Source organism: Oreochromis niloticus, linkage group LG11 (assembly GCF_001858045.2).
Source record: "Oreochromis niloticus isolate F11D_XX linkage group LG11, O_niloticus_UMD_NMBU, whole genome shotgun sequence".
Lineage (NCBI taxonomy): Eukaryota > Metazoa > Chordata > Actinopteri > Cichliformes > Cichlidae > Oreochromis > Oreochromis niloticus.
The window spans coordinates 5,537,625-5,565,506 of NC_031976.2; the positions used below are offsets into that span (position 1 = coordinate 5,537,625).

Genomic DNA, 27,882 nt, shown 5'->3' on the forward strand with positions numbered 1-27,882 from the left:
ATTAATAGGTTTATTAATACATAACTGCCAAAGTAAATATAGTAAGTAATATATTGTCAAAATTTATTGCCGCCTCTTGCGCGGTTGCCAGGTTTGATCCAACTGACAGTTTTTTTCTTCGCTAACTTTATTAATAAAAGTTAATTTCAAGTAACAATATTTAAACAGATTTGTGCAAAGGAATTTTGTAAAGGCATAAAATAATAGTACTTAAAAACATTCAGTAAAGAGATTGTGAAAGAACTTTAATGCGTTCAATAAGAGTATTGCATTAATTAATTAAATTAATGCATTCATTGAAATACTGCAACATATCTTGTTTTTTTGTTTTTCGTGTTTTAAGTAAGGCCAGAAGAATCTGCCAGTTAGAAACAACTGAATAAAACACTGAGCTAAGTGTCAATATCCTTGCGTATGTTTTTTTTAAATATTAATGTTAATATCAGATTTTTGTAGTTTAGTGTAGTTTAGTTTTGTTTTTTGTATTTTTGTGTGTGTGTGTGTGTGTGTGTGTGTTTGCGGAAGGCTGTGATGAACGCATATCTGGCAACCCGGGTCAGTCAGCGTGCAGGCAGCAAGCAAGCAAGCAGTATTGTGCCGGAGCAGCAGACTCCCCGCAGGGATTCCTAGGGTTACACACACTGCTGTTTAGATGGCTGACAGAAAGGAGTAAGTTGGTGAACGGTGCTGAAAACACTCTGAGATTATTCCGGCAAGTGTCTGGGTTCACTAACTACAACACAATGGAGGAAGAATTTCAAGACATTGATTCGTCGGGGAGATGGCAAAACCTTTACAATGTAAGTCGGGACACTGACCGGGCCTCTCTTGTTTCTATGACGATCGGTTGCTAACTAACTTAGCTAGCTAATTTGATAGCTATCAAGTTAGACACCACTTCGAGTTTTTGGTCACTTTCCCGTCCACGCTTTTAATTGTGTAAATTTCTACACTTCGTGACATGACTTCCAAGTTCTTTATACATATTGGAGTGCACTTGGTAAAGACGAATGAGTAACTAGCATTTCGCGCTAGCTGACTTCCGTAGCTGGAAAACGTGCATCGGCACGATCTTCACTTCGGTTAGCTAATGCTGGCTGACGCTAGCAGACGTCAGCCGCAGTTTCTGAGAACTCATCAGGACTTCCACAGAAAAGCGTGTTGTGTTTTACCACGCAGCACAGCATTTCGTTTATAATATGTCTGTTCCGGTTAAACTTTGGCTATGACCCTGCAATGTGCAGCTGCGAACTACAAAGATGCCATGTAACTAGAGCTGTTTTTTCACACATGAGTGTTAATAAATTAAGAAGAAATGAACGTGCACACTTTATACATTTTTAAAAAATGTTTTTAAAAAAAACCTTTCAAAACCTTTTTTTGACAGGGAGCGGGGGGTATTTATAAAAAGTGCATGGATAAGTAATTTCATAAAAGATCAAATTTCTTTCATGCAGTCCAGTCCTACTGAGAATTTAAATGGGACTGAACAGACATGAGAATACTAACACTTAATTTAATTTCTTACCTATTTTAAGGATAATGTCGTTAGCATGATAATCTATTTAAACCAATAGTGCTCATTGTACATAATGATGCTTTTCAGTTCCATATGTTATGGGATTATCTCTGTCAGTTTACTTCTAATATGAGTCCCAAGCTTGAATAAATGGGGAGGTTTAAATCAGGAAGTCAAATATGCAGACCAAGAATACAGCATCATGTCTTAGTACATCTATGCACTGAAACTGTACTTTGTGTACTACTAAAAATTACTTTTGCCACTAGTCTTATCCATGGTGCTGTAGCTCAGTGGCAGTGAGGGGACACGCCCCTGCTCACGACAGTATTCTTGGGAGTGTCAAAAATAATTTTTGTTCTCCTTTATTCTTTTCTTGTGTCCAGTAAAACTGCTTCTGTTTCTCTAGAATGAAATAATAATAATAGAACTGAGTTCGCCCTTTGGCCTTGCCCATGCAGACTGTGTTGTAAAAGGAAAACAACAGCCTGAGGCATTGCAGTACATTAAGTTTGACAAATGACAATGAAAACAAAGCAGACCAGTTGTAATGAATTGAGTACAAAGGATTGAGGACCTTTGATCTCTGCGTATGGTTTTTCTTTTAATGTCATTACTGGTCACCACTCCAGTAAAACTGGAGGTACATGAATTGAACAGGTTGTGTCACTGTTTCCTGTCGCTGTTGTCTACTGAATCAACTCAAAGTGATGCTTCTGAGTTCCTGTTTGGTTTCTCATCTGCAACAGGAGATCCGTAACCAAGCCAGTGAATATTCCTACAAAGTGGCAAAGCTTCCAGTGAACCGGAATCTGAACCGCTACAGAGATGTCAGCCCATGTGAGTGTTACGATGGTTAAGGCTCTCATTGATGATATGTGCTGCCGAGAATGACGTCATCATAATTGCTCTGTGATCTCTTGCTTGGTTTCAGACGATCACAGTCGGGTAAAACTTGAAAACTCTGAAAATGACTACATCAATGCAAGTTTAGTCGATGTGGAAGAAGCCCAAAGAGCTTACATTCTTTCTCAGGTATGTAGATTGTAGGACAAGCAGTGTACACTGAACTGTCTGCACGGATATCTGTTGAACACATCTGCGTGCCACTCAAAGGAAAATACACAGGATTTGAGTTTGACATTTTGGGAGTTGTTGATGATCTCTGGATGTTATTCATTTATGTGGATTTTCTACTTTTGCTTTGACAGGGCCCCTTGAGGAATACATGCGGCCATTTCTGGCTGATGATTTGGGAACAGAGTTGCAAAGCTGTTATAATGCTCAACAGAGTGATTGAAAAAGGATCTGTGAGTACACTACAGCACCTGCTAATCATTACGTTCTGAAGTCCCCCTGCTGGCTAGGTTGTTTGAAAGTTTGAGGAGACAAATCTTTATTAATAGATGTAGATACATTTGCTCATCCCAAAAGGTTTGAGATCCAATGCCTGTTTCCACTGATGCTAAAATTCTGTGCATTTACAAGATGAAATAGAATCCAAGATACGTTTTATTGTGTTTTCTTTCTAGTCTATCCACTTTTATCTGGTAGACTAGAAAGGCTTTCAGCCCTGTCTTGGAGTTTTCAAAAAGATGACCAGATTTACTATAAAATTTAATTGGCTTGTTTTTCGTGCATGTACCATCTCTTCACCACGTTTCATGAATTTCACCCTGGTAGGTGTAATCATGCTGACAGACAGACTGAGAAGAATGCCACAATTTTGAAAAAGTGAATTGAAATACTGAAGAGCTGCACATGTTTAAATTCGTTATGGATCAAAGCCTAATTGAGATATTTTGGGCAGGAATCATGACTCAAATTCCTTTACTTGACAATGGAAAAAATTTATTTCCTTACATTTAAAAAAAAAAAAAAAAAAAAAAATCCAGTTTAAAATGTCTTTTTCTTGCTCTGTGGTGTTGTACTTCATCAGAACTCTGTGTTTCACAAGATTGTCTTAAGCTCTGTGGTCATGTTTTAAGCTGTACTGTATGTAAAGTTTCAGTTCTGTTGTTTCCATTTATTTGAAATTTTAACCACAGTTCCAGGAAAGTTAATGATTACTTAGTTTGTTTTTGCATTTAGTTTTGAATGTGTTTTTTTTTTATTTTTAGTTTCACTTGTATTTGGTTTTCATGTTTCAGTTTAGGTTTTACTCTGAAAAGGTTTCATTTTCAGTGAGGTTTCATTGTTGTGTATTTCATTGTTTTTTTGGGGGGGGGTTAAGTTTTTTTTTTTTCTCTCTCTCTCTCCACACTTTGGTTTTTAGTTGAGTTTAGTGTAGCTAACTATAATGGCCTTGGTTCCAAGAACAACCTATGGAAACTGGAAACAAGCTGTCAGATACTTCGGTGTACACGAACGTAATTAGTTGTGCTCTTCGTGCACGGTTGATTTTCTGAATCGGAGAAATAGTGTACATAAGTGCAGCTGTGCCCAGTATTTAAGTCAGAAGTTCTTCAAATGGCTCGAGGCACATGACAGCCTATCCATGAATAACTGAACGTATTTGTCTCAACAGGAAAAGTGCGCGCAATACTGGCCTACCACCGAGGAGCTACAGATGTCTTTCACAGACACAGGGTTTGTTGTGAGGCTACTGTCAGAGGAGGACCAATCCTATTTCACAATCAGATTGCTGGAACTGCAAAATACAAAAGTGAGTATGCAAGGGCACCTATTGGTTAATGACATCTCTCTCTTTCAGCATGGTTTTAAGCACTGCTTAACCAGTCTCTTACCATTTAAGTGTAATGGCATGTAGCTGAAAAAAGACTGTGATTTCAGAGTGTGTAATGTTTTCCTAGTGACAGTCAGCTCAGTCATGCAGAACTGTGTCTATACAATGCTCCAGTCTTGACCAAACATTATGCCTACTACAGACAGGGGAGTCGAGAGAGATCTATCACTTTCACTACACCACATGGCCTGACTTCGGTGTTCCAGAATCCCCTGCCTCCTTCCTCAACTTCCTCTTCAAGGTTCGGGAGTCTGGCTCGCTGGACCCAGAGCATGGGCCTTCAGTGGTGCACTGCAGCGCTGGGATTGGTCGCTCAGGGACCTTTGCCTTGGTGGATACCTGTCTAGTTTTGGTGAGAAGGGGAGTGGGGAAATGTCACTGAAAGCCTGCCACTGTTAAAGAGAATTGTTTCGCAAGAGGTTCACATTACAATGACTAAAGTCTGATGATGGTAAGATGAGGCGTTCATGCTCTGATTGTACTTGCATGCTGATAACATGCTTACAGAGGAGTGTCGGCGTGTAGGTATTCAGCGTGAGTGTGTAAAGTCTGGAGTTTTTTAACTGGAGCAGAGAAGAGGCCCTTAACTGATTATTTCTTGGGAAATGTTTCTCTTCCTGTATGTCAAGAATAACTTTTAAATTACCACAATTCCACATGTGTCTGCAACTATATGGAACTAAATTCCTGATTCTTATCATGGCTTGATGAGTTTTAAAGCTCTAAAAGTTAAAAAAAAAATGATGAATCTTATTTCACTAGAAAGTTTTGCAAATTTCCTGTGGCCATTTGACTTGTCTGTCAACCTTGTTAACATGATTTTGTTTGGCCAGCTGTTAGGTTAACCAGACCTTAAGTGCTGTAGGTCTTTGAATATTGTTCAACACTACACCACAAGTAAGTAGCGAGTTGATCAGAATGAGATTTTCAGCCTCTTCTATTAATCAAACACAGCATATGCAGGATGTCTCTCCATTATCTGGTTTCAATTACCTAAAGATGATTATGATTATTATCACCTGCAGGGCATTATCACCTTGATAATACAGCCCAGAATGCTAAACTAACACAGGCAGAAAGCAACACCACTACAAATCCGTGATGTGTGAGTGTGATAGGAAAATCCCTGTACAGTAGTGCAATATTAAAAGCGCTGCATGAATGTATATGCACTTTTAAGTGCTTTGGTCAGTAAGACTGGATAAGTGCTATATTAATAAAGTCTAGCCTAAAAGGAGCCAGGAGAAAGGAAGGTGGCTAGAATGCACATAGAGTTACCAGGATTACAGTATTGTATTAAGACTTGGAAGAATTCTCTAATCTGCATAGGGTCAAAGGTATACATACACACAAATCTACTAGTCATAAAGATTCTGTAATATCTTTTAACTCTACAAGGCCAAGGGTTATAGACATCTTCTTAGTGATCATGATTCCAGACAACTGGCAGTTTCTCTTTGGTGCGATTAAAATGATTTGTTTGACAGCACTCATTGGACTGACCAGAACAATGGGAAATTTAGAGGAACTCAGTGAAGCTCTAAGAAGGAGAATTGTAGATTTAGACAAATTGGGAAGGTCTCTCGGCCTCTTGCCAATTTTAAGTTCATCAGTTCAAACAGTTATATGTAAGATCAAGTTACTTGGATGTGTCACAACTTTTCCAAGAACTGCCATGAACTGGAAATTGCTGGAACACCAGCATAACTATCCACAGTGAAGTCAGTTTTACAGAATCATGGACTAAGAGGATGCTGCTCATGAAAGTAGCTCCTGCTTCAAATTCAACACCTTCAAGCTTATCTGAAATTTATAAATGTCCATATGGCCAAGGCAAATGCCTTCTGGAGAAAAGTTTTATGGGGCTGGTTTTGGAAACTTACCCACAAGCAAGAATTCCTTCAGAGCCTTGCCCTGCTTTTTAAACCCCAAATAAAAAATTAAACAAATTAGCCTTCTGGCCCATCACCTCAAATAACCTTTGAATGTCACCCTGTGCATAAACAAACAAAGCTATCTGTCAAATGTTTTGTGCCACTCCTTCCTAATAAAGCAACAAGCAAAAACAGCCTCTTTGCTCTTGTGGCTTTTAAAAGTTGTACAACAATGGTGCTGTAAGAAAACAGCAATCAGCCTTCAATGCTCCGAGCCCCACCTCAAAGGTTCCTGAACACTTAGAAAGTATGGGTGACCTGTGCACACCTCGGTGCAAATGAACACCTTCATACTGTGGATAGAATCATGCCAGAGGAAAGTGAATCTGTCCCTGCTTGCAATATTTTTACTGGTCAAATTGACCATTCTATACAGGCTTTTTATATAACCATTGTACGTTAGGACATTATCACATTTATTCTATGTCAGATATTGATTAGAAAGCTTAAAGTGTAAAGCTGTCACAATGTAGGAGGCAGAACCCACAAAAGAAACAAAAACAAGTGGATTCTAGTGGGAACTTCTTTCTGTTCTCACTTCCTAGTAGCACAGGTTTAAAGAGCCTGAAATTTCTGCCACTTAATGATTCTGATACCACGTATCAGAATCAATAAAGTATTCTGATACATGGTAAAAGCTCCCATAAATAAAAACGGATTTTGTACACATCATTTGCACTGCTGTGTATTTTAACTCACCTGTTAAATACGCAGTTTGAGTTGCGAGTTAAGATTTGGAACAGCTAAAACTTATTTCTTCCCAGCACTCACATCTTTAGCAGCATTAGACTCTGAGACAGATTGGTAAGTTGTTTGGACATGTGCCTTAAATCAAACCACTCCCTCACATATTAGAAAGATTACCTTTCTCAAATGTAATACATCTTTTAGAACTTCTCAATATTATAGCTCATGACTTCCTAAAGGAAAACAAAGGTGTGATATCCTGTGCAACTGATGTGATTCTCTATTAAGAGGTTATTCCACAGTATTCCATAAATGGAAAAATCTGTGTTTGCAGATGGAGAAGAGGAAAAACCGGTCATCAGTGGACGTACAAAAGGTGCTACTTGGCATGAGGGAATACCGCATGGGCCTGATCCAGACCCCCGACCAGCTCCGCTTTTCATACATGGCTGTCATTGAGGGAGCCAAGCTCATCCTGACAGACAACTCAGAAACACAGGTAGTCACAAGGCTGATTGAAAGCTTGTAAAAGTCTGCCTCTAAATAAGCTTTTGCACCAACACCAGAGTTATCTGAATTTCAGTAACCACCCGAAGAGCAGTGTTACTCCAATAAAAGACAGAGGCATTGTTGTGGTTTGAAGTTTTACTTTCAGTTTTGCTCAAAAGCCGGCATCAGAGGCTGAAAGAGGTGGTGATGACTGATTTTGATTGTTTCTTTGACATTTTCCGGGAAAGTGAAGCTAATAATTTGGGAGCGTTAAAGGGAAATGAGAAATTTCAAATATAGATATGTAGCACTTAGGTTGAGAAACATTGTAATATACTTATATACAAGGCAATCATTCTGTTTTACTCCAGAGAAGTGAAAATAAATATAACAGTAAAGTTTAAGGTGACATATGGGCTCTCTTGGTTTTCTACCATCCTTTCACGGTCTGGTTAGCTTGGAAACGGGTCTTGAATTGCATTCTTTAAGGCATTAAAGTCTTAAGTTTTCAACTGTACATGCTGAAACCTGCAGCAATCCTGTCTAAATGTTCTCTTGCTGCATCAACACAAAATTGCCTTTGACGCAGGCCGCATAAAACACAACCTCACAATAAAATGAAGTGATTACCAGAGTTTCAAGCCCTGTCAGCTGTAATTTTAAATGTTACAAACTTCCTAATTCCATTTCATTGTATTGGTTTGAATTTACCAGGTTTGGATTTAGCTAATCTTAGACTCAGACTTTAAGGTGTGATTATTATTATTATTATTGTTTTTTTGGGGGGGGGGGGTTTAATAGAAAACTCCTGATGACACTTTAAGCTGTTGTGAGTGATGAAAGCTGATGATGACTGTTCTTTCCAAATGTCTCAGTGTGACGATGAGCCAGTACCAGTAATAGTTACAGTACCAAGGAGCTAAAGTGAGTCTTTATTCACCAGATGTACAATCAGATCATTGGAAGGGATAATTGTTTTTGAGTGCCCAAATGATCACTTCTATTTTTATTTTAGAATTAAAATAATAATGGGGGAGGGGGGTGCTTTTAGTCAAACCATTTTCACACATGCAGTGCAGCTTTAAACTTTTCATTACTCACCGGAGGAGGTTCATATGAGAACACAAATGTCCAAAACCTGCTAGCTCCTTACATCATCATGTACCACGGCTAATATTCAGGCCTGTTCAACACTAGCGAGTGGGCGTCACAAAAGGTTCCTGAAGTAGAATGGGGGAAACTAGAAAATATCCCAAACAGATTTTCCTGTCTGTTCACTCTTCCTGAAAGTAAATTTAAAGCTGCTGAAGCTGCTGGGTTCCAGATGTTTGTTTGGGGGGGTTTTTTTTGGTTTTTTTGGAGTCTTTCTTCAGAGCCATCCGAAAGTGTCTAATTAAAGTGGTGTGTGGGTGCTTTCCCATAACAACGAATAGGGCCTCTTTAATTTATAAGGTAACTGTCAAAAATAATGGCCAACTCACTTGACAAACTAACTAGATCCTCACACTTGTTATGTAATGACTATACAGACGCTCTTTGATCATTCGCGTCTTGCAGGTGCCCTTTCTTTACCAGAATTTTAGTTTTGCCACTTGCAAACTAAATGATGAGAATGTGAGCCAACATATTTAAAAATCATGAATTTAAGCTTTTATTTTGGAAAAGGATCACTATTCTCTTCCTCTCTGTCATAAGCTGACAGTACACTGAAATTTTCCTTCTTGGTTGTCTCTACATGTCATCCTCTTTGTTAGAACAAGCTGACACAGCTGTCCAGAGATGACCTGGAGCCAGATCTACCCCCTCCACCACCTCCACCTAGACCTCACCTTAACGACAGCAGACCCAACGGACCCCACCTAGAGTCTCAGGCCCCCTCAGGAGATGGGCTTCCAGGAGAGCCAGATGCCCAAGATCACAATAAGGCAGAAAACTCTGGGCAGTAAGTAACAGAACTGAAGTTGGGCAGATTAAAAATTAAGCGTTGAAATCTGCTGACTTGTTTCCATCCGTGCGCTGAGATTCAGTTGATCTTTTAGAGCACATAGAAATCAGGCTTCACCCTTTTGTCTATCTTTGTAGTAAAGCTTTGGTACAGCAGTGGCACAGTGTGTTGGATTAAAGTGAGTATTACCCTGTTGTTTATTGTTGGACTGCTGTACACTCTGTCTATTTCAGGGTCCGAAAGCGACACCGTGAGGAAAGGATTGCCAGCACAGCACAGAGGGTCCAACAAATGAAACAGAGACTGACAGAGTCTGAGAGGAAACAGGAGAAGTGGCAGTACTGGAGACCCATCCTGTTCAACGTCGGCGCCGGCGCCGGGGCTGTCTTGGCTGTAGGCCTGCTGTACTGGATGTATTCCCAGTGAAGCACTGCGGGTCATTTAAAACTGACTCCTATTTTGCACCGGTACCTGGGATTAGGTACTTCTTCTCGACATAGATTTAGACAGTAATATGTGCAGAATTGAGGGTATTTATTTCTCAAGGTCAAAATGTGGGAGCGCTAGATCAAACGAGCGTCTGTATATTTTTCATGTAAGATCGAAACAAAAAAATAGTAACATCTCAGGATCTCGGTGCCAGCACGATGATTTAATTTCCTTTCCTTCTTGTCACTGCTCATGAATGTACTGTATCATAGCAAAAATGGCTTTGCAGAAACTTACTAAAGGTGCAGTACAAAGAAAAATATATAGTGACAGGTTTATTTTTACATTCTTTATTTGTAATAGTCAGATATGTGTCGATCAACACGTTTTACATTTTACATTTCAGAATGACTTGTGTTGACTTGTTCATCCTACTGTAGACTTGTAGGAAAACTCCAGAGCCAAGAGGTCAGCTGTAGGGTTTTACTTTTCTTTAGTTTTAATGTAATATAATGAAATGCATGCGTTCTGTGGTTTTCCAGACCACCACTTGTTCTTCCATTCACATTTAGCAGGGCATCCCAACACGGCCAGAAGAATATTTTTGTGTGACTGGACACTTCATAGGGAGCTTCCTTGCCAATGTTTCACACTCTGCTAGAATGTTCATTTTCTGTTATGTGCACACTTTTTTTTTTTTTTCTTTCTTTTGCCTGCATTTGTTAGCTGCCACATGGATCATAAACGTTGCCCCCTAGGAAGTTATTTACCCACTGGATGGGTTGGTCTGTGTATGTTCAGGTGATCACGCTTTTTTTTTTTTTTTTTTTTTTTTTTTTTTTTTTTTTTTGTTTATTTTAAGAAACCAAAGCCTGTTTTTAGGAAGGTAACAGTCAGACAAGCTCCTAATGATGAACCCTCGTATACTCCCCTCATGTCGAATGTATATTCTGTTGAATCTCTCTGTCATAACTGACACCTGTATTACAAAATGATGCTAGTACCGTTCTACATCCTGTCCGTGTTTTGAACCCACATGATCGCCGATTCGGTTTTCAATTGACTGGGACCAATCCAAAGCTACAATAGTGCAATTTAGAAGCTGAAGGAGAGCACCTTGGATTAAATTTAGAAGAGAGCGATGTCCTTGTGGGCTGGTTGATAAAGCGTTTAATGTGCCTTGAAATGTGTTAAATAGGGAAAGGAGGAAAAAAAAGTGCGCTCCCAGAATTTTTTTTTTTTTTTGGTGTGTGATCAGTACAGAAAATTGTCATGTCGCACATAATGTGAGTAACATGTTTGCACTGCAATGACCAGATTAGAGGTGGTGTACAGTAACATGTGTTTGAGTTGATTGAACATTGAATGTGTCATTAGCATGTATTGACTCCTGAAGTGAAATTTTTGATTGGCTACAGTAGAACATGGCTTTTATTTTATTATTATTAATATTGTTATTTTCTTATTTAACCCCAGAGAAGTGTAACATTCCATTCATTTATTGTTTTCTGTGTACAGTTTTCAGGGGAGTTTTGTACACTGAGCTGCAGTGTGGAACATGACAGAAGAGTTTTGATGAGAAAAATGACAAAACCAAACAAAAACATTAAATACTTCATAAAAAATAAAATTTTCTTTTTTTCTTTTTTTTTTTTTTTATAAACCAAACTTTGCTTGCCTGTTCTTTAATTCTGTATCCGTAAAGCAGCTTTACCCACAGCTCTTCCCATCTCACCCACTTTCTGTGCTGTTACTCATAATTTCATTCTGACCATGAGCTAAATCAATGCAGACAGACTGGAGACCTCTCACTGTGGATTCCAGGAATTGATTCAATATTTCAAGAAGAGGCCATGCTCACATTGACTGCTGTAGTAATTTCATTTTCTCTTGTCTGGGACTGTGTGTGTATTTTGTGTTGAATGTATTTTGTGCCTTTGTACTTATTTCAGCTTGTCTGTTTGATGCTGGCTCGATCTCTGCTTTGTCGTTATGTCGTACAGCTCCTCCTAATTCTTTCAGCCGGTCCTTTTAGAGGTCGCCACAGCGAATCATCTGCCCTCCATCTCACACTGTCCCTAGCATCATCCTGCTCTGTCACACCAATCCTCTGCATGTCCTCCTTCCCTACACCCATGAACCTCCTCGGAGATCTTCCGCTCTAGCTTGGTCACTTCTAGCTCAGTTTCCTTTTTGTCAGTGCCACCATCTCAAAAGAGACGATATGTAAACCTTCCCTTTCAGTGTTTCTGCTGTCCTTTCACAAATCACCCCTGACATTTATCTTCTACCCTGCCTCTACTCTGTTCCTCACCTCTCCCCTGCACTGTCTGCTTTTGGATGGTTGACCCCAGGTATTTAAACTCTATCTTCACTCTCTCTAATTATTGTACGGTCGTCTTATCACCTGTCTCCCTCTCATTCACACTTGTATTTTGTATTACTTCTACTGACTTTAATCCTCTACAGTCCATACCACCACCTCTATGGGCTCTCATCCACCTACTCCCCAATCACACTACAGATCAGTGTCATCTGCAAACATCATAGTCCTGCCTGACCTCAACTGTCAGTATACGCCCATTGCTTCTGAAAACAAGAAAGGGCACAGAGCAGATCCTTGATTGTTTATAACTCCTACTGCATGCATCACCACTGTCTCATTGGCCTCATACATGTCCTGCACTACACTCGCACACTTCTCTGGGCCTCTTGACTTCCTCATAAAGTACCACAGTTCCTCTCTTGGCGCTTTCTCTAGATCCACAATGGCACAGTGAAGCACCTTCTGACCTCTATACTTCTCAATGATTACTCTTAAATATAACATCACATCTGTAGTGTTCTTTCTCTGCATGAGGCCATACTGATGCTCAATGATCATAACCTATATTAATTTAGCTTCAACTCTTTCACATATCTTTATGGGCTGACCCATCAGCTTTATCCCTCTGTAGTTACTACAGCTCTGCACATTACCTTTGTTCTTCCCCATACCTCAGGCATCTCTCACTTTCCACGGTTGTGTTAAACAATCTGGTTAAAAAGTCCACTGTCCTCTCTCCTAGACATCTCCATACCTCTACAGGTATGGTGTCTGGACCAGCTGCCTTTCCACTCTGGATCCCATTGTAGCTGCCCTCCCTTCCTCCTTACTAATCCTTGGCTCTTCCTGATTCACTAACTGTCCTCCATCCATCCTCCTCTCTCTCTTATTTTCTTCATTCATCAGCTCCTCAAAGTACTCCTTCAGTCTTCTCAACTCCATTTCTTCACTTCATAGCTATATCTGTCCTGAATCACTCTAACCTGCTACACGTGCTTTCCAGCTCGATCTCTCTGCCTAGCCAATCTGTCCCTTTCTCATCCATTAGTATTTGGTCTCACATACAACTTAAGACTTTACCGACCCACCACCTCTTTGTAACATCTGTTTTCCTCACCATTCTTCATCCATTGAACCCCGCCCCTCCCCGAATGACGACACTCTCTACTCATTAACAGAATTTAAACAATAGGTCAGTTATAATGCAACCATATTCACCATAAGTGTCTTTTTCTTAAAACACTTGACTGATATTTGACACAAATCTTGCCCCCTACTGGCATAATTATAAGTACTTATAATACGTACGAGTCATTAAAGCTTAGAAAGTTACGTTTAAATTTTTATTCCTTTGTCGATAGGCAGGATATGCGTAATTTGATCCATTTATGTCTTGCCTTAGTATGAAAACGCCTCCACATATAAAAAATAAACATAAAAACAGTGGCTATAATTTAAACTACAATTCAAGGGTCTTTCACATGTCGTCGCAATTCGTGACGCGATTGGGGTACGTAAAAATATCCCTGAATAAAATGGGGAATATTTGGTGAGCAAAAATGAAATAAAACTACAATAAATGCACCACCAAAAATACGTATATCGTGGTTTATATGGTGATTCTTATAAATCCTGTAACTTTAGAGCAAAATTGTCGAGGTATTGATTTTTTTTCCGGAGTATGGTGTCGGGCATCAGCGGAGAAACCTTCCCGCTCGCTTTTCCGCCACTGTTTGAACTGGCAGTTGTTGCTGTCAGAAAAGAACATTTCTGCGAAAAATGGCGAATGCACACAAAGTTTCATTATAACTCAACGGCGTTATTTATTGTTTCTACCAGTACCCATGTATAAGCCTGGCTAGCTAGCTTAGCCTAAAAAGCACAAATAATAGCAATAATGTCGCTGCCTCCAGAAAAAGCTTCCGAGCTGAAGCAAATCATTCACAACCATCTGCTCAAGGTGAGAAAACTACATAGATTTTATGGCTATTCGTGTTGTAAACAATGTACAGTTGAATGCTGAAGTCCTTAAGCAGCATGGTTACACGGGTATTTTTCATGAAGGGGGGAAGCTAGCTGTTTATAGTGGGCAAATAGATTTTTTTTAATGTCACAAATTCCTATTTCCTTGCATTTGCACATCACAGAGAAATCACATATTACCACCTAGTTGGTAAGATTGGCTGCACCATCTCTTTATACAGCATTATTTAAAGCACCGTTGGGAACCCGTGCTGTTTTCCAGCCAAGCGTCTATAAGCAGATAAAGTACAAATTCACACAGCAAACAAGACCAATTTCGATCCTACATTTGTTGCTGATTTGAATGAAAAATTGATTTGTAAAAAGTAATGAATGAGAAAAGATTTCGCATCAATAATGCACCGAATAGACGGTACTTATAGGTCTACTGATATAAAACATACACACACACTTCCCAAAATCAGAGTTTAAATGGGAAAGGACTGTTTTTAGAGGATGTTTAGAAAGCACAAACACAATTTTTAAGTAGGTGAAGGAATTTTGTTTTTCTGTTTGTCAGATGGATATCCATGGGAAGATCCGAGAGGTCCTGGCTGAGACTGTGAGGGATGATCAAGGCCCAGCACGTCGGTCTCTGTCTGAAGCAGATTTCCTGCGTGCTCTGCAGCGTAGAGGCATCATAGATGATATGATGAAAGATCTTCACTTTACACAGGTTTCCCAGCTTTTTTGATGCAATTTCAGACCTGCATTGCTAATTGGTTTTTAATATAGAAGTATTTTTCATTCCATCCATCAATCAAACATCTACAATGTATCAATCCCCTTGATAGCTACGTTTTACTTTCACAGTTTGCCTTCAGTATGGATTAAAAATATCTGTAATACAGTGTGTCAGTTCTGTCCCATCTTTTCTGACTGTTCTGTCTTGTCATTTTGGCGTGGTAGGAAGCCGGCACAGAAGCAGAAACGGGATCACCTACAAAACCTGCTACTCATTTTGTTGATAAAGATATCACTCATCTGAAAAAAAGTAAGAAACATTATTTGCATACCAAGCAAATAATAATATGATGCACAGATTGTTTTGCCTAACGTTATTCCTCTTCTACTTTTCTCTTCTCAGCCAATATTGACCCATCAAGGCGATGCCTGTATCTCCAGGTGCTTGGAGGGAAAGCCTTTTTGGAGCATCTCCAGGAGCCGGAGCCCTTACCTGGTCAGGTGTGTTCTACCTTCACACTCTACCTGCACTTCCGCAACCAGAGGTTTCGATCAAAGCCAGTGCCCTGTGCCTGTGAACCTGACCTCAAGGAGGGCTTCCTGTTAGAGATCCACAGAGACGGTATAGGTGTGTGTTAACCACAACTGTTTGTGTCAATCACAAATACTGTTCTCATTGTATTGCTTAATAAACCATCCATGTACAGAGTATAATTTTACAATTTTTGTATTCCAGGGGAAAGTGGTAAGATGGCAGATGCGACCTCCATGCTGTCAGTGTGTGACCCAGTGCACTTTGTGCTGATAAAAACAGACACCTCAAGTGAAACAATGCTTGTCTCATCCTACTTCCTGGACTGGAGGACTGTCCTAAGCTCGCCCAGCTGCAAGACCTGCTTTGCTGTAGAGCTGATGGGAGTTGGTGAGCAACAGACTCTCTCTGCACAAAGAGTTTCTAATGAAGGGTTCTTTTGATTTTAATTTTGAAGAACAAAAGCAGAAGTCAAAAAATCATGCTGGATATCTAGCTATATAGACCGGTTAATGTGTTGGTTGGAAATGAAAATGATCAACCTACAAAGTGCTGAATTCAAAGACACTCCCACAATAAAAGTGAAAAAATGATGTGGCAGTGCTCTGGGGTGAGGTGCTCTGTTGGATTTAGGTGAGCGGAGGGGTCAGTAAGTGGTATAAATTCCTTCGTCCTCCAGCCTGCATACTCTCACCCCATGAGGCCGGGCATTGTGTTGCACCAGACGGAATCCATGACCCACTGTATCAGTGTAGGGTCTGACACTGGGTCCAGTGATTTATTCCTGATATCTAATGGCAGTCAGGGTTCTGTTGCCTAGCCTGTAGAGGGCTGTGAAGATATGGCTCCCCTGACCATCACTCACTGACCACCAAACCAGTCATGCCAAATGATGTTACAGGCAGTATCATTCTCCAAACCCCTTCGCATCTGTCACATGTACTCAGGGTGAACCTGCTCTCATCTGTGAAAAACACAGAGCCATTAGAGGACATCAGGCCCTCAGGCCACTCTAATGAAGTCTGTTTCTGATTTTTTTGTTAAGAGACATTCACACCAGTGACCTGCTAAAGATAATTTTGTAGCTCTGGAGTGCTCATCCTGTTCCTCCTTGCATAAAGGAGCAGATACCGTCATGCTGATGGGTTAAGGATCTAAGGATGTCTAGCTGTCTTAGACATTCCTGTGTCCTGGAATGTCTTCCATGCTCTTGAGACTATGCTGGGAGACACAGAAATCCTGGTAGGGATTATTGATGTGCCATTCTGGAGGAATGGGTGGAGTGCCCACTCCGGGTCGGGGATGAGTTCCTGCCCCAAGTGGAGGAGTTTAAGTATCTCGGGGTCTTGTTCGCGAGTGATGGGAGAAGGGAGCCGGAGATCAACAGACGGATTGGTGCTGCGGCTGCAGTGATGCGGACGCTGCACCGGTCCGTCGTGGTGAAGAGGGAGCTGAGTGTAAAAGCGAAGCACTCAATTTACCGGTCGATCTACGTCCCTACCCTCACCTATGGCCACGAGCTGTGGTTAGTGACCGAAAGAACGAGATCGCGGATACAAGCGGCAGAAATGAGCTTCCTCCGAAGGGTGGCTGGCCTCTCCCTTAGAGATAGGGTGAGAAGTTCGGCCATCCGGGAGGGGCTCAGAGTAGAGCCGCTGCTCCTCCACATCGAAAGGAGCCAGTTGAGGTGGTTCGGGCATCTGACAAGGATGCCTCCTGGGCGCCTCCTGGGTGAGGTGTTCCGGGCATGTCCCACCGGGAGGAGGCCCCGGGGCAGACCCAGGACACGCTGGAGAGATTATATCTCTCGGCTGGCCTGGGAACGCCTTGGTGTTCCCCCGGATAAGCTGGAGGAGGTGGCTGGGGAGAGGGAGGTCTGGGCTTCTCTGCTTAGGCTGCTGCCCCCGCGACCCGGCCTCGGATAAAGCGGATGAAGATGGATGGATGGATGGATGGCATTCTGGAGGAGTTGGACTAACTGTAACCTCTGTAAGGTCCAGGTATCACCTCATGCTATCAGCAGTGACACTGACACTAACCAAAAGAACAGTCAAAAATGGATGAGGAGGGAAAACATGTCAGTGGATTATACCTGTAAAATTATTCCTATTTTGGGGGTTGTCTCACTGCTGCTCCTCCATTGCACCTGTTAATTTCAATAGCATCAAAGCAGCTGAAACGGATGAACAATCTCCTCTGCTACTTAACTGACAACATCAATATCCTGAAGGTTTAACTCACTTGATGCTATACTAATTAAAACGTTCCTGTAATTTTTTGAGTAGTTTATAATGGAGTGTAAGCTATATAATTCCAATTACATAGCATATAGTTAGGGTGGGACATAATATCAGTATGGTAACATTCTGTTGTTCGTCCTGTGATACATTACCCTTAGACTTGGACCCAAATATCAATATTTGCAGACACCCCAATTACTGACCTGCCAGTCTGACTTCTTCATGGCTTACTGTGGTGGAGCTATGGTGTGGAAAAAGAATAATACAGTGTAAAAGTGGCAGACAGTGCAAACAATAAAGGAAAACAAATCAGAGAGCTAAATCAATGCAATGACACATTTTAAAATTGAATAATGGTGGTGGCACACCTAGAGAAACACGATTTACATAGGGCCAATATTTAAAAGGGACTTAGAAACTGCCCCCTATGCCTGCGTCTCATGGGAGTGGTCTGTTTTGCATTCCTGTAGTGATATCTGTGTTTTCCAGTAATAATAATCTGATGTTACTATTGCCACTTAGTAACTTTTTAAGACAGCAATGTTTTTAACTGAACGCTGTATTTATTTAATCATGCTTCAAGATTTGACTCTTTTGATGGATTTTATGAACAGGTCTCTGTGCTGTGCAGGAACACAAGCCCTCCAGAATTTGCACCCCAAGTACTGTCCTAACTTGCATATATATAAGCCAGTATAGTTTGTGTACCACTCATGCTGGAAGAAAGGTCTGGAAAACACAAAAACTTTTGGAAAAACACCAAAAACTCAAAGAAAATTTGATTAGTAATGTCTGATAAAACTGACTGTACAAATTACAAACCTGGCAATTTTGCTTTTTGCTTATTTTTCTGGCAACATCTTTCAGTAAAGAGTGTGTTTGTCACCAGGAAGTGAATCCAAAGTCCCAGCTGGTGTTTTGACAGTTAGCCTGGAGCTCTACCCTCCTCTCCCAGAGATTCTGAGCGCTGACATCATCAGCACACAGGTCAGCATCTATTTATTCCTCTGTTTCATTATTCATAAATCAATCTCTGTGAACTACCAGTGACTCATTACAACAGAATCCCATTAATGCTTTTTAAGAATCAGTCGTCCTCAGAGTGGAGATAAAGAGGCTGTAAAAGAAACATCAGAGCCTTTGTTGTGAGGGAGTGATGTCACTGTGTTTTTCATTTAGCAATCACTGGAGAGGCAGAGGACGGCCGAGAAGGAGAGGCTCTTCTTGGTTTATGCCAAGCAGTGGTGGAGGGAGTTCCTGGAGATCCGTCCGTCACATCAGACCAAGCTGGTCAAGATTTTTGCACAGGTTTGTCCCACGTATTGACCCACGGCCGGCCCCTCGAGAAAAAAAACATCTTTATCACTTCATTGGTTGATCGTGTTTTTAAAAGGAAGCATCTGTGCTCATTCTATTAACATCATAACCAGTTCACCAAATATTTCATGTCACCTTCTTGGCCTTTCCTTTCCTCTGGGTGTGTGTCTGCACACTCTGCAGGATGAGAATGGCGTCAACAGGCCAGTTTGCTCCTACGTACGTGTCCTCCGGGCAGGCCGCCTCCTGGAGAGCCCTCGGCAGGCAGCCCGCTTCGTCAGCCTTCTAGCCCACGAGAAGGCTCCGGTGGTGGGAGGAGGAGGCAAGCAGGAGCAGTGGTGCACATTAATGGCTTTCCTGTGTCGAGGGAAGGTAAGGAGAGGTTCCCGGCCACTTGGCAGCCTCAGAGTAGGAATGATTCATTTTCCATTTTCCAAGACAGTGCATCCTCTGTACTGTTAGATCTCTTATTGCCACAGATCAAAACAATGGGAGATAATTACATTTGTTACCAAAGTTCCAGTAAACTGATATGTTACTTTTTTTTCTTCTAAATTAAATTTGTCATTTATCTGCCACTCAGTGGGACTGTACTCAGATCTCAGAAAGTAGAAAAGCCATTAAACACTAAATAAATCCTGGGATGGGATGCGACAAGTCAAGCGAGATAGTTCCTAAAGTTCCAGCTGTACTATTATGCTTTGGGCTGTAGTTAATGTTTACTACAAGTTATCTTCAAGCAAGTCCAAGGCAAAGTCTAGATCTAAAAACAGTGCGCCGCCATGCAAATGATGGCATCACTCGGCTGCTATTCAAGAGCTTGCTGATGCAAACACAGACTGTGTTTCAGCTGATATAAATGACAAATGAATGCTTCAAAAGGGGATGCATTGTTTCATGTAAATCGTATACTGATGCGTTAAAAGAAAGAAACTCTGCATCAAAATGTCAGACTTCTTTTTCAGCACAGTGAAGGAAATCGCAAGTTTACATATCTTTGGCAGGACATGGGTTTTTATCCACATCATACTAGCTGATAATGCCCTGCATTCGTCTGTTGAACTGAGACCTCCAAAAAAACAAAAAAACCCAACAGTATAGCTCTGCAGTGACGATGTTAGATGGAATGAAATTGGCTGAACAAGAAGGAGAACAACAGTGGAGTTCACTGTAAGGCCTGATTTTAGGTTTGTGTGAGGAACCTTTATGTAACCCACAAAGTGGATGATGTTGTGCTGGTGCATTATGTGTTTTATATCCGTGGTCCTCTCACTGTATTTCATATGCAGTCCCAGCCGATAGAAACAAATAAAACGTTGGGAATTTTTTCTCTTCTGGGTCCTCACTCTTTTGTGGTCAGTGTAGTTGGTGTAAATCTATTTGCCCCTTATGTTATTCCCTCACGTCCACTTCCATAGTTTCAACAACGTCCCTTTAGGAGTTTCCTGACATTTGTGAGTTCCTTTGTTGATGCTATGATTATTAGTCCTGAAGTGATGATCTTTATTTTTCTCACTGACAAATCTAAAAGGTGCATAGAAAAAGTAGCTGGAAATGCACAGGAGGATTTAACGGTACTGAGCGGGCCAATCATAGTTGTCAGGCTGCGACAGCCCGATGTGTAGTTGTGTTTCTAGGAAAGTGAATGTCAGGTTATGGCGTAAGGTTTCAGAGGGGTTTTGCCGTTACGACATAGCTGCTGCGTAGATTTCCCACTGAAGCATAAATTCCAGTAAAGAAGATGATCAGTGTTGAAAAAGGCACATAGAAATTGTCTTGGATAATTTTGCACTGTTTTTCACACTGTTCCACTTCACTACAAAATATCTTAGTATATTAGTTTTGTCCTAATGTATGGCATGGTGGTTACCACTGTTGCCCCACAGCAAGACGGTCCTGAGTTTGAATCCACGATCAATGGATCCTTTCTGTGTGCAGTTTGCATTTTCTCCCTGATACTATGTGGGTAATCAGGCTTCTAGTTAGTGGTGTTAGGGTAGGGTGTTTGGTGATTGTTTGGATGGTTGTCTCTGTCTCTGGGTTAGACTGGCGACATGATAAGTGGAAAAAGATTGATGGACTTGTGGGCTAAGCTAAAGGACAGCAACAGTACCAAGCCAAACATAAACATTAGCTGTGTTTCAAATGTTTTTGACACTTTCACCTTGTGGCATTTGAAGCCAGTTAAGTGAAATACAAGAATTAAAATAAGGAGCTGGATTGAGCACATTCAAGTGAATAGAATTAATACAGTTGTACACACACACAACCTAGCCTCACATGACCTCAGTCATTTTCCTCTGGCTACACTGTACATTTTCAGTGAATTCACAGGTTTGCGTTGTGTTGCCTCCTAAAAGTAAAGTTTTGTTCCACAATCACAAAGCTTGATTTGGCCACGTTTACACTAACCGCATTTCCGAGTACGGCTGACTGTGTGGTTTCTGAGAAAGAAGGATTTGTGCACAGTTGACTGACTGCTGCATTCTCATTTCTCGACTAGATAGCGGGGAATTTCCCAGACCACCACAGGATAAATGTTCCCTGCCTCTCCTCTGTGTGAGCGGCTGGCAAGACAGACACAACACAACTCTCACAAAGTGGCCCTTGTCAGCTGTGATTTATGAGTTTCATTTGAGGGAAAATTAATTTAGCCTCATCAGTCCTGCTCAGCCTGTTCCGATGCTGCCGTCCATATTAGCACTTCTGGGGAACATCTATCATTCTGACTTGCCCGTAGCCTGAGCCAGCACGCAGCAGCAACAGTCCCCAGCTCAACCCAGGCTTCTTTACAGGAAAACTTGTACGAATGAAACAAGAGTTGCTTACTGTCATGGACAATTTAATGACTCCAGAGCTTATTTCCTCTCCAGGAGGCTTCTTGTTTGAATTGGGCACTTCTGAGAAAGGCTAACTGTGTAGCGAGAACAAGATATTGTGTTTTGTTTAAAGAGACTCTTGTACTGACATGAGGAATTAGGCAAGGTCGGTGTGAAAACAGAATTCTATCTGCTTAAATATCAGCATAAAATTAGCCACATGCAGCCAGCGTGAGTTTAGGCCACACCTACACTTGTTCTGCTGTAGGAGATTCCAGCAGAGTGTAAATGCTGGAGGGAATGAAGAAATCAAGCAATCACCGACCTGAATTTAAATGCATAACAAGGACTTTACAAGGCCGTATACAAGTTGGCAGCCAGAGACGCTCGTGAGATGAGCTTCAATGAACGGGAGTTTGTGGGACTTAGATTGGATTAAATAACAAATATAATTATTTGAAATGTCTTTTAGATTCATAAAATAAACAAAAATGCATTTTATGATCCTTTTTACCAACTCTTATATGCCCAACATGCTCCGCCTCTTTGTTTTTTCTTGTCTTATTTCCCAAAAATCTGAAGCATTCTGTCAGTGGATCCTGACATCATCAGTTAGGATTCACGATGTGCTGTTAACCTGAAACAGGAACTACAAGAGGCGCTGAATGTGTCGTTAACTCGAAGCAGGAACTTGCATGGCAATAAATTCCCTGCAGCTGCTCGTGTCATGTGGGAAATTTAAATGGCAACAAATACAACAGAAACAGAAAAATCTTAAGAAAATGAGCTATATTTATTTTCGTCTTCTATAAAAACAAAAAAATTCAAGAAGAATTATTTAAGAAGAATTAGATATTATAATATGTTGGAATCAAAGCTTCAATGATTTGGAATTAAATTAGTATTGTTTGGGGAATAAAGCCAAAATATTTTTAATGTTTTAAAATCAAGTCTGAAAGTTGTTTGACAAAATAGTTAAAATATGTTGAGAATAAAGCTGAAAGGCTGCAATGTTTTAAAGGGAAAAGGTTTTAATATTTTAATAGTAAAGGTACATTTTTGAGAATAAAATTAATGTTATGATATTCTGAGAAAACAGTTGTAACATCTCAGATTTAAAGCAGTAAAATGTTGATAGTAAAAATCACAATACTTTGAGGTTAAAGATTAAATCTTTCCAGATTCAACTCCTGTAATTGTGTGTCGTGCAGCCTTAGAGATAGAAACAGAGGCTCTGTTGAACATCATTCTCCAGCCACTCACTAGCTTTCTGTGATTTCAACTACATCTCATGATCTTCTGAGACGGGAGCGTGCTGAAGGCTCTCTGTTTAGAGAAGTCACATCAGGATTAAAAGTACTGCCAATAACTCTGCCTTAGATATATGACCTTAATTGAACCAGAAGACAAAAATGAACATTTCTCTTAAAGCACAACAAATAGCTGACTAATGTGATGAAGATATTTAGTTCACTTTAAACTCCTGAGCAGATCCCAGTATAACACTCTGTCCTCCGCAGGGGGACTGTGAGGATCACGCCACCCTGCTGTGCAGCCTCCTGCTGGGTTTTGGCCTGGATGCATACGTGTGTGTGGGCACCAAAGCCAAAGGAGTGCCACATGCCTGGGTCCTGACCCGTGGTACTGACGGGAGCATCACTTTCTGGGAAAGCCTGACAGCGCACAGGTCTGTTTTTTTTGTTAATATAGTTAACGAATAAGCAAAGTAACTCCACCCCCTTTCACGAGACCTTTGAGGGTCAGATTTAAACAGGACTTTTCTCAAAAGAAGTACAGCATAATTAACGTATCAGGAAATGAAATTAGTTACTTTGGACAGGATACCACTCTGTTATAAAAAAGGAAAAGCTTTTCTTCTCTTCTCGGTATCCCCTTTAACTAAAACCAGACTCAGTCTGAGTTACAGTGAGCTTTTTGTGTTTGCCTCACTTACTTCATTAAACGGTCTTTGTGTGTTAGTCAGCAGGATCTCTTGGAATCCCATGAGTGGATTTCTATGAAAGTTGGTGGCCAGGCTTTGAGCCAAGGAACAATTGATTACATTTTAGTGTTTCTTAAGCTCCTCCTCACCATGAAGCACTGGCCTAATGGAGCATGTTTTTCATTAGTTTGAATATCTGAGCCTAATATGATGTGAATTAAAGGATATATGAAGGGCAAGGAACTATCAATAATTTGTCACACTTATGTTACGGTATTTAAGAATCATGTACATCCTAAATATGAAAAGGTCAGGGAAGCTGCCTAAAATTAAAAAAAAAAGAGAACAGACCATAGACATTTCTCACTGAGTAATATTAGTGTTTTGTTTCATTTCTTAATACTTTTCTTTGCATTTCTTGTGTGTGATCAGATACCTGCACCGTCCTATAGATCCAGATGCTCCACCTCTGGCTCCCCAGCCTAAACCTTCCTACCCATACCGCACTGTAGGCTGTGTCTTCAACCACCAGACCTTCCTTGCCAACTGTCAGCCCTCTGATGCTGTGGAGCTCTGTGTCTTTGACTTCCAGGTAATATAATGCACATCCGCTTTGGGGGTATGGCTGGAGGATAGCCATGTTATATTGCTTTCAATGCTCCATTGTTGTATTTATTAATAAGAAAGGTACTGTAGCTATTAAAGAGTGCTAGAGAAATATTACGCTGTTCACATTTGTTTCATTGGCAGGTGTTGTCTTAATGGTTCACATTTGGGGTTTGGCAAATGAGCCTCAATATGAAAATCCTGCCGCAATATCAGATTGGCCAGCGTAGAAAACCTAATCAAATAAGTACTGGTGATTTTTAGGCAGACAGAGGGCAAAGGTAGCCTGGAGCAGGGTCCTGTGGGCACAGAGCTCGCTGGAAGATTGCCATCTTCAATCAACAGAACAGGAGCCAGTTTGCGGGAAAGGAAATTGAATCTGTAACAGTTTCATTCATCAGCAACTCCCATTCTGTCACGCTGGCCTAAAGCAAAGCACCCAGTGGACAATGTAGTGGGTCTGTGTGAATGGGATTATCAGCTAAATGCCTCTTTTTCTTCCCCCCTACCTGATTTTCTTCAGAATCAGTCACGGTGGAAAGCAATGAGTGAAGAGGCTCTGAAGTCTGTTTGCGCTCCAGGCTCCACCACCTCTCTGCCCCCTCTGCCTCCACTCTGCTCCTCGTCTCTGGATCCACCTGCAGCCAGCAACCAGCTGGAGCTGGAGATGCGCTACCTGGTATCTGAGCATAGGAAGGTAAAACACAGTGATGGAGTTGTTGGATGGTGGTAAACTCGCCTGCGCTCTGGAAAGAGGCCTGATTAGAGCACTGAGAGAGATGAGAACACTGATAATTCTTTAAAACATCAAAATACGAATAAGTCATGATGTATGTTGTTTAAACATCACTTATATTTACATTGAAGAGATGAAAACAATAATGCCAGATGACCATTATAACCTTATTTCACCTTTAGTATATAAGTGTAGTTGCTGTGTAGTTGACTGTAGTGGCATAACATGTAACCATTACTGAGGAATGTATCCACTCTGTGGGGTGCTCTCCTCCAGGACCTGGATCTGGCGACGGTGTGGGACGACCACCTGTCCTACCTGCTGTCCTCAGCCCTGTCAGCCTATGAGCTGGAACGCTGCACCGGTGTCTCCTGCGGCAACGAGGAGTTCCAGGACGCCGTGAGGAGGGCTGTGCCAGACGGACACACTTTCAAAGGCTTCCCTATACACTTCCTTCACCGTAACGCTCGTCGGGCCTTTGCCACCTGCCTCAGGTAATATACAACTAAACTAAATGTTAAAATATTACAACTAGAGAACAAAGCTGTATGAAAACTTCAATGACTTTTGAAAGGTTGCCAGTGATTTTGTGGCCTCGAAGCCCAAACTATTGCACAGTAGTTTAGTCTCGTCTTTACCTGTGGCTTTCCTGTAGAGGATGTAAGAGAGAGAAGTGCTGCACACAGACCAACAAACATGTTAATGTCTATATGTTCTAATAGTGTCAGTATGGACAATAAATGATGCACACACCATCCACTCTAAAGCATGATGGGAAATAGGCTCAAAATAAAAAGTGACCCTGTAAGCTCCCCGGTCTTTTCCACAACATATACTGTAACAGTTTCACATGTTATACCTCCTGCCAGAGCTGAGAACACGAATATGATCATAAAAAAATTAGTCTCAAAAGTCATGCCATTAGGAAGTAATGGCATGACTTTTGAGACTGTCATTAACAGGTTTCTAGATAACCTGTGCACATTCACAAACACTCAGCCTTCAGTTTTGTCCCTTTGTCACAAACAATCCAGAATATTAAACTGGTTTTATTCCCTGAATATTTTTCTCACACATTATTTTGCGTTCCATGCTCTGAATTTCTTATTTTTCATGCAGGTCCCCCTTCTGTGAGGAGATAGTGTGTTGTCGTGGCGATCACGTGAGGCTGGCTGTCCGCGTTCGGGTGTTCGTTTATCCCGAGAACGCGTGCGCAGTGTGGATCATGTTTGCCTGTAAATACCGTTCTGTACTCTGACCAGCAGATGGATGGCGCCCAGGAAACCCCGGCCTGTGTTGCACTTTGACCCCACACTGGATTTTAGGACACCACAGGGACACACCGGGACTCAAAATGAGACTAAATTGATATTAAGCTCTAATATTGCACAGACATGTTTGTGGCTCTGCTTTGATGGTCAGGCCTTTATTTTGTAGTGGACTCATTTGTACAGACATTTACATTATTTATTTTTCCAAATAAACCCAACGTTGTTTATCCTGCTGTGCATTTTTTACATGCTTTATTAAAGCTATTTAAACTTGTGTCACAAACATGAACAGGGTTGTTTTACTGCAGTTGCATGAAGGATTTAAGTAATACAGAATTACCTGCTTTGGCAGAACCTTCATTTACAGCAATCTCATTTAATCAAAAATAATGAGATACTGAGGAAATGAGTTGCTCCAAGATTGTAAGAACTAAACTAAATGAAATAGTACAGAATATTAGAAAGATGGATAAAGATACAAATGAATGTAATGAAATTATGTCTTTGAGTTTAAAAACATTTTGCCACCATTTAATATAGACCTGTCACACAATTAAAATATAATTTTATGTTTATAAACTACATGTGACTACATGTGAGACTACAGTAATATTTAATAGCAGAAAATATGTGAATAAACCACGCTGCATACCACTGGAACAAACCAAAAATCTTTAAGCAACCCATAAAGCCAGCACTGTCAAAAGTTTGAAATTTATGCCCATGGTGTGAAAGAAATTTATTGGATTTAGTCTAGTCCTGAGGTGCCAAACACGTGGCTGGGGGGCCAGAACCAGCCTGCCAGAGTGTCCATTGTGGCCTAGAGTCTCCCTATTGACACAGACATTACCCATAAGCTGGCATTTTACCCCATATCAGTAAAAGATAAAGTGTTAAATGATAAAAATTGAGGCTTTTTTATTGTTAGTATCTCATTAAATAAAAGAATATTTCCTTTCTTCACTATTTACTATCTTCTCTGTTTAAGGAGATCTTTTTCTGTAAAAAAGTATTAACGTATTAAAAATCTGGGTAATAAGATGTCAGTACTTTTATCTGTAATATGAATATATTTCTTAAAATTTACTGCTGTACAGAATCTTTTTTTGTGGGAAAATTGAGCAATTTATATTGAAATCATCACAGGGCTGCTCATCATCAGTATTATAAGTGGCGGGTCAATTATTTTGACTGTACTTAATAATTAAACTTTGTTACAATAAAAGAAAGATGTTTTTATGGGTTGTTAGGCAGCAGCGTTACTGGTCCTGAGTTTAAATTGGGGTTTTATGCCCCACAAAGTAAAATACGTTTGACAGCCCTGGTTTTAAAGGCGAGTATGTAAGGAGAGCACCTTGTGTTTAAAGATCATTAAATTAAATCAAACTGACGTAATTAAGCTGTCAGTTTGTCTTTTTGCGAGAAGTGTACGGGCAAATTTAAACTTGTATTAAAGTTGTTGTATTGCACTTGTAATAACTGTGATCAGCACTAGATGGCGCGTTAAGACAAATATTGGGAAACTGGAAGCAGCTGCAGCTCTGTGCTCGCCACAGCAGCCCTGCACGCATAATGCTTTGTAGGTTTTTTGAATAGAAATAAGACTGGTTTAAATGTCTCGTTGATCATGCATAAGAG

General features: G+C 40.7%; 2 protein-coding genes across 2 annotated transcripts; both read left to right on the forward strand.

Annotated features, from left to right (window-relative positions):
* Positions 1-542: 542 nt before the first annotated feature.
* ptpn2a (protein tyrosine phosphatase non-receptor type 2a) lies at positions 543-11,379 on the forward strand. Its single transcript, XM_013275678.3, has 9 exons — positions 543-800; positions 2,269-2,359; positions 2,454-2,554; positions 2,731-2,829; positions 4,047-4,184; positions 4,408-4,617; positions 7,221-7,385; positions 9,130-9,317; positions 9,554-11,379. The coding sequence occupies exons 1-9, from the start codon at positions 744-746 to the stop codon at positions 9,744-9,746; spliced, it is 1,242 nt and encodes a 413-aa protein (XP_013131132.1). The 5' UTR covers positions 543-743; the 3' UTR covers positions 9,747-11,379.
* A 2,390-nt stretch (positions 11,380-13,769) lies between these two features.
* Positions 13,770-26,471, forward strand: cep76 (centrosomal protein 76). Its single transcript, XM_003452094.5, has 13 exons — positions 13,770-14,035; positions 14,618-14,773; positions 15,007-15,091; positions 15,185-15,409; positions 15,518-15,703; positions 18,443-18,540; positions 18,733-18,861; positions 19,054-19,242; positions 23,210-23,376; positions 24,064-24,223; positions 24,761-24,934; positions 25,250-25,467; positions 26,093-26,471. The coding sequence occupies exons 1-13, from the start codon at positions 13,973-13,975 to the stop codon at positions 26,229-26,231; spliced, it is 1,989 nt and encodes a 662-aa protein (XP_003452142.1). The 5' UTR covers positions 13,770-13,972; the 3' UTR covers positions 26,232-26,471.
* Positions 26,472-27,882: the final 1,411 nt, after the last annotated feature.

What these genes read in the sequence shown, in the direction of transcription:
- ptpn2a (XM_013275678.3), top strand. Translation starts at nt 744, where the DNA reads ATGGAGGAAGAATTTCAAGACATTGATTCGTCGGGGAGATGGCAAAAC. An exon ending in TGGATACCTGTCTAGTTTTG is followed by an intron (nt 4,618 to 7,220) that starts GTGAGAAGGGGA and finishes CTGTGTTTGCAG; the next exon opens with ATGGAGAAGAGGAAAAACCG. An exon ending in CAGACAACTCAGAAACACAG is followed by an intron (nt 7,386 to 9,129) that starts GTAGTCACAAGG and finishes CCTCTTTGTTAG; the next exon opens with AACAAGCTGACACAGCTGTC.
- cep76 (XM_003452094.5), top strand. Translation starts at nt 13,973, where the DNA reads ATGTCGCTGCCTCCAGAAAAAGCTTCCGAGCTGAAGCAAATCATTCAC. An exon ending in TTCACAACCATCTGCTCAAG is followed by an intron (nt 14,036 to 14,617) that starts GTGAGAAAACTA and finishes TCTGTTTGTCAG; the next exon opens with ATGGATATCCATGGGAAGAT. An exon ending in CTTTCCTGTGTCGAGGGAAG is followed by an intron (nt 19,243 to 23,209) that starts GTAAGGAGAGGT and finishes TGTCCTCCGCAG; the next exon opens with GGGGACTGTGAGGATCACGC.